This window comes from Symsagittifera roscoffensis, chromosome 10 (genome assembly GCF_963678635.1).
Source record: "Symsagittifera roscoffensis chromosome 10, txSymRosc1.1, whole genome shotgun sequence".
NCBI lineage: Eukaryota > Metazoa > Xenacoelomorpha > Acoela > Convolutidae > Symsagittifera > Symsagittifera roscoffensis.
This window is the reverse complement of record NC_087071.1, coordinates 36,945,562-36,955,415: the sequence shown is the minus strand read 5'-3', so window position 1 is coordinate 36,955,415 and position 9,854 is coordinate 36,945,562. Positions and strand designations below refer to the sequence as shown.

The following is a 9,854-nucleotide window of genomic DNA, read 5'->3' as shown; positions in this document are numbered from 1 at the left end:
TCTCAATTTCTATCTGCTAGTTAGTCATGCTATGGTTGTGTTGTACCATAAGTGGTGCAAAGCACTGCTACGCCTCTGTTTAACATTAAATCAAAGGTTTATGTGATTAGGGCAACGATTTTTGGAGGCGCGGTCGCCTGCCTCTTTCAAATATAAACCTTTCCTTAGCTTAATCTACTGGTGGGTAACCTATTGAAAGGACCCGCGTCTGTTATTGAGCTTGAAGCAGATAAACGATATGAATGATCATTTTCAAAGCTAGAAAAAAACTTCAAAGCTGCACTTCAAAGCGTGTAAAACTTCAAAGCTCCATTTTTATTTTTTTTTGCGAATGAGTGGTCCAGGTCAACTAAAAGAGAACATGATTGGCATATGCAAGCATTTTCAAAGTTCCAGTGTCACATCGAATTTGATTTGTAATTGGTTTTACTTTTGTGTAGTATAGCTTTGAAAACTAGTTTAATCTGTCTGTTCTATTGTCACGCAAACATCAGCGAATCTTGATCAGTGAATTTGTGTCAAGCTACTTAAACTGTTTTGTTAAGTTATAAATATGCAGTTGTTTCTGGTCATAAGTCTTTACTTGATCAACTATGCGCTTTCGCATTCATCCTGCACTGCAAGTTAGTAGCTTTATGTAGTACAAGTGTGATAGAGGGCAAATTTTGAGCAAATACTGCAATAAAGGAACTCAAAATGCACTAGTCCGTCATTTCAAAACTTTTTCTCAAACGTAATCAACCGCCTCATTCGCTCATACTTAATCGATACTTCAATTGACATCATTTAAGCAAAAAAAGTTGAAATTAAACTTGAACAAATAACAATAGGGATAAATTTACATGGACCCGGTCGGTTAGTTTTTTGGGCCCCTCTATCTTAATTATACCCTAGATGTAATAACTAGCTCTCAAGGTTCTTTGGAAATAGCTATGTTATAACTTGTTTTTTGAGGACTGTTGAAAGAAAGAAGTATTGATAAGTTTGGACCTGTCAAAGTTATCATTTTTTTTATGATAACACGTTTGTACTAGAATGAGTCTCCATTTCTTGTTCTAATATTGTTTTCAAATGTTTTGAACGTTTAATTCATTTAAATAATTGACATCAAAAAAGTCATCTATCGTCTATTTTATAGTTTCCTATGGTCATGTTGTGTACCTATGCACAGTTGGCGAGAAGCGCAAAAAAGCTTGTAAGTAGTTTAGTTATAGCATAAGTAGTCACATCAAAATGAAGACAAAAACCTACTCCGCTACAAAATAAAAATAAACTCAAATTTTGGTATCAAAATGAAGACAAAAACCTACTCAGCTACAAAATAAAAAGATACTCAAATTTTGGTATATGACTAAATAAATATTAACGCTTGCGATTAGCAAGCGTTACCAAATCGAAATGTAGATTTTTTTCGGGTTAACAACTAGTTTAACAAAATCAGTTGAATGTTAGAGTACATTCGAAGGATGCTGAACTTATTTTCAACCTGCGAGGTTTTTTAGAGTTGACAAAAATTCGAAGCACCGGAGGTGCGTTACAAGCTAGTTGTCTTTTTACTCTTGGTTAAACTGTAGAATTAACTTGAATAAATGAAAATAGAAGCTTTCCAAAATTAACATTCATTGTAATATACCACCCTTTTTCCTATTTACCATCCATGCTGTTGTCGATTGTCAAGTGAATAGCTGCCTTTATTGTTTTTGTTTCTGGTCGTGTTTTCAAATACCTGATCTTCACACAGTATTTTTTGTGCGTTGGAAATATTTTTGCTGAGGGATTTGTGGTAAATTATAACCTTCGTTCTTGTTGTGATCAAGATTTGTTACCGAGTATCTTCATAAAATTGACGTTGACGCATTTTTTTTGTTTTCAACGCCGATGGCTGTTCACCAAGAAAACGCTTGTGCTATATTGCCAGTTGGAATTTTCCAATCTATCTCGCATGAATTATTTTTCTACAAAATAGTTTTTTGCTGCATATTACTTCAGGGTTGGCAGTTTAATGGCGGATTTTAATCCGCCTTATTGGTGGCCAGAGCGCACTTGTTAATTCGGAGGGCTTGGGTTGGCGAAGTGGAGCTTTGCTTCTGTGTCAAACGTTAAATTTAAAGCTTAAATTGGTTATACCTGTGAAGATATTTGAGGACTTTTATGTGATCAAAGATAATGTTTCAAATCTTGGTAAACATTAAGAAATCGTTCATCTTCTGAATTTTTTTTTCAGGAAATGATGCAAGCTCCGATGTTTCATTCAACCATTATGGCATGTGCGTCTTCCAAGATAATCTACAAGGAGCTGTCTTCCTCAGAGAAGGCGTGAGTCAAATCAAATTTTGATGTTTTTATTTTGATGTTTGTGATGTTTTTTGATGTTATTTTGATATATTTTTTTCTAAATTTCGAAATTTATATAATTGATTTTAGTTTGTTTTATGCTACATAATTTTTTTTGCGAGAGTTCTAGACGCTCGTGGAATTTTTTTTTAGAAATTCGCTATGCGCGTTTATCTTTTGAATGATAACTTGTATTTCTCCAATCCTATGAATCATTATGTTCGACAGCTCAAAACTGAATTTTGTTTTAATTTTTTTAGTATTGAGTTAGTTCTAATTGAATACCTATACCAGCTATTTGTCCGTTTTTGAAACACTATTTGCATTGCTGAACTTAAATTTGAGTTATTGTTCCGACCATTGGAAACATGTGGAGAACTTTTACTCGGGTTTGTTTTAGTTTTTTTTGTTTTCCACGAAAAATCAGGTGCCACAAATAATCATCGGATTGGGTCGGCTTATATTATTTGATCGGAATGGATCGATTTTTTTTAGGTCGTGATTCGAAAGACATTAAAATTATATGAAAAAAAATCTGTGTCGAGAAAAACCGATTTGAAATTTTTGGTTTTTGGATTAATTTCGAGCTAATAAGGTTTGTCAAAATAAGATTTGCAGGCTTAAAATAGCTTGTTTAAACCGCTAAAATTTAGTTTTACTCGAGTAAAGTTAGTTTTTCAAACTTTTCAGCGCAATTTTGGGAACCGAAAGTTCAAAAAATTGCTGCAAAAGTTTTTAACGATTTTTTTTGGTTTTCTTTTTCTTTTCTACGAAAACTGTTTTCCAAGTGGTCAATTTGACTATGACTGTCGAATGTTCCTAATTTCTTTTTTCGTTCAGATTTTTTTTCGCACAACACAAAAAAACGACACTAATTAGAAAAAATGTATCGTTTAAAATCTATGGTCGGAACATTCTGTTCTATTTGCACAGTAACCGGCTATCCTTGTTATTATCAGTTTTTAGCTGCTAAATTTTTGCCGAATTTGAGAGATCTGCCCTTGAGTATTAATTTGTTAGGATATTTGACTTATGAATTGTAATTTGCATCTGCTATTTCTTTCTTCTACAACATAATTACGGTCAATATAGGTATTTGCAGTTATGTCAAGTTCGGGTAAATTTGTTGTTGTTTTTGTACAGAGTTCTGGCCTTGAGTACAGAGTACAGGTGAAAGGGCTGTCCCATGGCTATCATGGCTTCCACGTGCACACGTACGGCAGTGTGTACAGGGCAGATGTGGGAGAGGGCAGATGTGTGGCCTCGGGGGGTCACTATGACCCACTGAGTGCTACTCATGGAAACATCAATGATACCAACAGGTAATACTTATTCTAGTTAATATGAATTGGCGTCCTATGGACTTCATTTATTCACTAGGGACTTAATTTAGAGGAACAAAACATTCAGCCAGAGACTAATAAGGTTCTCATATAGTTTCAAGTGTATTTCTAATCACTCCCCTCTTCCGTCTGTTTTAGGCACGTGGGTGACCTTGGCAACATCTGTGCGAATGAAGACGGTGAGGCGGTGGACGTGTTTGTGGATTCTGACAGCTCCCTCACTGGGACAAACCCCATCAGAGGCAGAGCAATTGTGGTGAGCTGCTAGCTGTGTTTGAAAATCAAATAACAGTACTGATCAATAATATCTTTCAAATTGGATTAAAAAAATTCTTTCAGATTGGATAAAAAAATTCTGTTCTAAGTTTGGTGTTCAAAAAAATTACACTGAGCACAAATAATCCGTCGCTCTTCAATAGTGGGAGCAATTACAAAGATATGTGCGTCTAAATTTGGTTGAATCGCAGCTTATTTTTCTGGAATTATCCATTTTGCTCCCATGCTTATAGGATCGTACGCGGTCGGCTTAAATGAGTTGTATTCTTCGCTGCCGAGTGTTTTTTGATATTTGTACTTATATTTCTGCTTTGAGGCTTCTTTACTTCTTTCTCGTCAAAAAGAGGATATACTTTCATTCATATTTTCATTCAAGTATAATAGAGTACGAAAAAAAGCGTTATGATCTAGCCATTTTTCAAATTGAAGTTGTTGAATAGGTGTTAGGTTTTTCATCATGTGTCGATGGTTCACAAATTGCATTTTTGTTCGGCCAATAGTCATGAAATAACGGAAATATTAAAAGTCATGAACATAGTGAATACTCCTACCTAGGTCTTGCGGTATGTTTTTTTTTTCAGAAAAGTCTTCAAATTTGTTCACGCTAAAATTTACTTCTTCGCGGTTTGACGTTTGACTTTAAGTTCAGTTCATTTCCTTCGTTAAAAGTAAGGCAAATTCCACTATCGAACAGTAAAAGTTTAATGGTCAGAAAAAACGTGATCGACTTCTAGTTTCGAAAGTGGAATTCAATTTTCAGATTTCTCAGCGGAATCAAAAGTTTACCGATTGATCTAGTTCTTTCAATGAGGCTGCTTTTATCGAAAAAGTGTCAATCATCAATAGTTCGAGAAATTCAAAGAAACCTAAGGCCATGTATTTTTTAATTTGAAATAACTGTCTTTTTATAACTGTCTGTTGGCTATGTTTGTTTTAGTTGTTTCCGTTTAATTGTTTTTGAGTCGCATAATCAGTCGATGATTGTTTGCTGAAAGAGCTGCAAGCTTTAGAGCAATCATCGAACAAGTCATGCGTTGTTTGTATTATTTTGATATTTGGTTTTTATAATTTGTGTTTAATGGTCCCATTCGAAGTATAATCAGTTGATGAGCGTTAGTTGAAAGAGCGGTCAAGCTTTTCAGCAATTATCGAACAAGCCATGCGTTTTTAGTATTTTCTTTTCATCCTTATTTTTATAGTTGAGTTTCATGTTACTATTCGAGGCATAATCAGCTGATGAGCGGTAGCTGCAAGAGCGGTCAAGTTTTTCAGCAATTATCGAACAAGCCATGCGTTTTTAGTTTTTTCTTATCCTTATTTTTTATAGTTTTGAGTTTCATGTTACTATTCGAGGCATAATCAGTTGATGAGCGTTAGTTGAAAGAGCGGCCAAGCTTTTCAGCAATTATCGAACAAGCCATGCGTTTTTAGTATTTTCTTTTCATCCTTATTTTTTATAGTTGAGTTTCATGTTACTATTCGAGGCATAATCAGTTGATGAGCGTTAGTTGAAAGAGCGGTCAAGCTTGTCAGCAATTATCGAACAAGCCATGCGTTTTTAGTATTTCCTTTTCATCCTTGTTTTTTTATAGTTGAGTTTCATGTTACTATTCGAGGCATAATCAGTTGATGAGTGGTAGCTGCAAGAGCGGTCGAGCTTTTGACCAATCAGCTAACAAGCCATGCGTATTTATTTATTTTCATCACTGCTTTTTACCCTTGCGATAAGCAAGGGTGTTGCACCCGGATACTAGACTTTTCCCCGTCAACAAATTTGTTCAAATCATTTCGCAGATGCTTCAGTTTAGTAATCAAAATCAATAGTTTAACCACCGCAGCTGGCTTAGGTAACACATCTGCTTGAGACAACAAAAATGTGGTTCGAATCCGACTGGGACCTGTGTTTTTTTAATCATAAGTTTTCGTCGCATTATGGTGGTTAGTTTGTCATAATATGTTTGTGTTGTATTGCTAGTGGTGCAAAGCTTTGCATCTCATCTGTTAATTTCTCAAGTAAAATTTAGAAAGTCTAAAACAATCTCACAAGACCCTCTTAGAAAAGAATGAAAAAAAAATGAAATATGAAAATAGGATTTTTTTTCAGTGTCTTATTTCATTGAGCAACTGCTGTCGAAACCTTCATCAATTTTGATTGTGCTAATGGCTGTGTTTATCATTATCGTATTTGTGCAGATAACTTAGTGATGAGTTTTTCTCCTGTTTGTACAATTTTTCCATGGCAAGTTTTTCGTCAATAATTGATTTTTTAAAAGTTTTCATTTTCGATCCTATATTTTGTGGAAAGTAGCCGCATTAGTTGAGCCTGGGTTTAAAAAGTCTGAAGTGCTAGCAAATGTCAAATTAAAACTTTAAGTATTTTTGACGTTTTTCTAAAGTTTCTTGCTAAATTAATCTGTTTCTGCATAATCTAGATAATTTAAAACAATTAGCATTACCATTTATCTTTGTAATTTTTGTGATATGTAGCTTGGTAGCTTTTTTAATTTTTTTTTCAGTTTTCAAAATTTAGAAACAGTTTTTGGGAAAAGTTAACTTGATCATTTTGTTAATTGTTTTTTTTTTTGAGTTGGAACGTTTTTCTTTGAGCTATTTTGCTCAAGCTGCTGGTAGTCAGAGCTTTTTCGTCTAAGATAAAATGAACTAAAATTGTTCGTTGTTTGTTAGTATTTGTCTTTTAAGACATTTTAACAGCACTTTTATAGATCGTTTCAAAGGTTAAAACGCTACTTGAGTCGGGCTGCAATTTTTGCCTGCATGATTTTTTTAAAGTCATTTTACTTCTTCTAAAAAACAGTTTTTTTAATTACTCTCATTTTTTTCTTGACTGATTTTTTTTTTGCATTCCAACTGATGCAAAGCTCTGCTTCGACTCTGTGTAAGAGTTTAAAATTTGATTTCCCATTCGAAGCATAATCATTTGATGATCGTTAGATGAAAGAGCGGTCAAGCTGTTGCACAATCATTGAATAAACCATGCGTTGTGTATTTTTCTTTCATCCTTGCTTTAAAGCCGCATTCGAAACATAATAACTTCAAGAGTTAACTGAGAGAGCAATCAAACCTTTCAAAAATCAGCAAACAAGCCATGCGTAGTGGCTGTCTAGGTCTTCGTGGCAAATATTAGAATAGCCCATTTTTTGACAGTAACTTAAGTGTGATAGTTATATTGTCAGGAAAACAATTTATCTGCAACTAAGAAATATCAGTTTTTAAAATGCTACAGATTTAGTTTTTTGGAATATCTTGGCTTATAATGCAGATAGTTATGATATAAAAATAATAACGCTTGCGACTTTTTGTCCGGTCAATGAATCATTTGATTGCTTGATTTATAATCAAAAACAATACAGAGATGACTTCTGCGCCTTTGGCGCTGAGGTAACGTCCATACTTGCGATAACAAAGGCATTGGGTTCGAATTCCTTCTTGTTTTTTTTCGGCTAATCGCTAACTATCGGCTTCAAATCAAGTTTTTAGAGCACTATTAAATTTGCAAGCTACTAATTTTTGGCTGAAGTTTTTGGACTATTGTCTGTTTGTTTCAGAATCACTGAACATAGTGAAGACTCTTATATAGGTCTTGGTGATTTTCTGTTCGTTTTGTTAGGAAAAAATCTAGAAATGCTGGAATAACTTAAGATGTTCATTAGATATTAATTCATTTATGAATGGACTTTTTGAGTTCAATTCATTTCATCTTCTAAAAGTTGATTAAGTTGCACTTTCCAAATACGAACGTGGAATAGACGAAAAAACTTTCACGACTTCAGTTTCCGAACAGTAATAAACATAGTGAAGACTCTAAAAGGTCTTTGTGACTTTTTTCTGGAAAAAGTCTTAAAATTGTGATGCGCTTAGATATATATGCACTTTTTGAGTTCAATTGAAACTCATCTGCTGAAAGTGACGTAAATAGCACTCTCCAAATACGAACGTGCAAATGGTGCGAAATTTCGTGAACGACTTCTAGTTTCAAAGCGCAATTTAATGTTAAGATTTCCATTGGATTTAAAACTTTACCTGTTGATCCAGTTTTCTCAAGTTGGGTTAATGTTACCACGAAAGCGTCAGTCATAAATCGTTCCAGAAATTCCGAGAGCTTAAAGGGCATCTGTTTTTTTTTGTTTGAAATTCGAACGTTGAGATTTTTTCAACAAAGTCAGTTTCTCTTTCTGTTTATTTGCGTTCATTACTTTTTTTTCAACAGTCAGTTAGCTTATTTTTAATTTTTTAGATTTTTCTTAGAAAGTATTTGAAAGCAGTAAATCTGTATGACGCAGTTTATTGGATATTAAATTGTTACCCTTTGGGGGGTAACTCGAATTTCGTAGAAAGTTTTTTTAAGAGTCAATTAAGGTAATTCAGACTCATATATAGGTCGCGATGATTTTTTCAGGCTCAAGTTTACTTTTCCGCTTTTTTTTCTTTGTAAGTTCAGTTCATTTCTTTTGTTAAAACGTGATCGACTTCTAGTTTCGAATTTAGTTTTCAGATTCCCATTGAAATAAAAATTTTTTATTGATCCGGTATTCTCAAATTGGGTTATTATTATCACAAAAATGCTAGTCATAAATTGTTCTAGAAATTCAAAGAGCTCTAAGTGTATCATGTTTTATATTGAAATTCGAAAGTTGAGATTTTTCAAAAAAAAAAACAGTAAGAATTTTTTTTCTGTTTATTTGCGTTCATTGGCTCTTTCGCAACTGTGTATTGGCTATGTTTTGGCTTATTTTTTCAGATTTCTATTTTACGCAGTTTTAAATTATTTTTTGACTTTTTTGCTGTGCATAATGGATCTCAAAGTTTTCAGAATATTTGCGATTAATTGACAAATCTTAAATTATCGGTCCAACTAAAAAAGCAGTCAGATCACTTATTTCACACAGAAACGCGTATTTTTGTATGCCATGTTTTCATATCTTCAATCGAGTTCTTCAATTTTTTTTGTTCTGATAATTTATAAATTAACACTGGCGAAGCGGATGTTTCCAGTTAGACGTATATTTATTTTAAAAAAAACTTCCTCCAGTCAATCGCGCTCTGTCAATTATTTTCTGTTCTGACAATTCATAAATAAACACGTATTTTGTTTTGCAGATCCACGCTGGCCCAGATGACTTCACCTCTCAGCCGAGTGGTGACTCCGGAAGTAGAGTTGGCTGTTGCATCATTGGCCAATCACAGTCATGGATTCCGAGTGAAATATCCTTCGGATACACGGATAGTTCAATTTCCATTGTCAGGTCCCAGGTTGTTGAGATGGCAATGGTTGGAGTATTTTTGATAGTGCTAAAGTTCATGGTTTGAAATTGAAGTAGAGATGACATTTATTTTACCAGATAATTAACACTAATAATAAACTTTAAAATTAACACAGCTTGGAAGTTTACATTAAATTTACAACAATCGGAAAATCTCGTTTCTCTTGAAGGTTCTTAATATGACATGAATCTTACGGTTTTGAAAGTAAACATTCTCTTCGTACGTATGATTTTGTCGGAGACAATAATGTTTTTTTTTGGCCCAGTTTGTAAAGTTTTAATTGATTGTAAAATATTTGTGCTTTAAACTTTGTGAATAAACTTAATAATTATTACAGTTTTCTTAAGTTTCGTTTTAGTAAACTAGTTGAGAGCTGCTGAACTCTTTTTCTAATAAAAAGACGTTGAAACGCAAAGTAATGGGTCAGGTCTTTCAGCATGTGGGCCGATTAGCACACTCATGTAGAAGATAACAGTTGACTTGATTGCAGAATAATTTTTTTATTGCTGGAATTTGCTGCAAATTTGAATGGTTTGTGCGCCACTAGAAATATTGGAAATTCTGACTTAATTATGTTTTCTTTTTATTGTGATTATCGCATGCTAATAGATACGGATG

The 9,854-nt window shown here is 33.7% G+C and overlaps 1 protein-coding gene across 5 annotated transcripts; it reads left to right on the top strand.

Moving 5' to 3' along the window:
* The first annotated feature begins 388 nt into the window (after positions 1 to 388).
* On the top strand, positions 389 to 9,544 carry LOC134855125 (superoxide dismutase [Cu-Zn]-like). 5 transcript variants are annotated; one of them, XM_063871536.1, is made up of 5 exons: positions 389 to 623; positions 2,225 to 2,316; positions 3,498 to 3,656; positions 3,816 to 3,933; positions 9,072 to 9,544. In XM_063871536.1, exons 1-5 carry the CDS (start codon positions 594 to 596, stop codon positions 9,279 to 9,281), a joined length of 609 nt encoding a protein of 202 aa, XP_063727606.1. In that variant the 5' UTR covers positions 389 to 593; the 3' UTR covers positions 9,282 to 9,544. The 5 variants fall into 5 exon arrangements, with proteins under 5 accessions (XP_063727606.1, XP_063727604.1, XP_063727603.1 ...); XM_063871534.1 differs by having other exon boundaries at positions 395 to 623; positions 3,478 to 3,656; positions 9,088 to 9,544; XM_063871533.1 differs by having other exon boundaries at positions 400 to 623; positions 3,478 to 3,656.
* Positions 9,545 to 9,854: the final 310 nt, after the last annotated feature.

Bases quoted from the DNA above. Each gene is read 5' to 3' on its own strand.
- LOC134855125 (XM_063871533.1), top strand. From the start codon at position 554: ATGCAGTTGTTTCTGGTCATAAGTCTTTACTTGATCAACTATGCGCTT. The intron at 2,317-3,477 runs GTGAGTCAAATC...GTTTTTGTACAG, and splicing joins CTGTCTTCCTCAGAGAAGGC to AGTTCTGGCCTTGAGTACAG. The intron at 3,657-3,815 runs GTAATACTTATT...CGTCTGTTTTAG, and splicing joins AACATCAATGATACCAACAG to GCACGTGGGTGACCTTGGCA.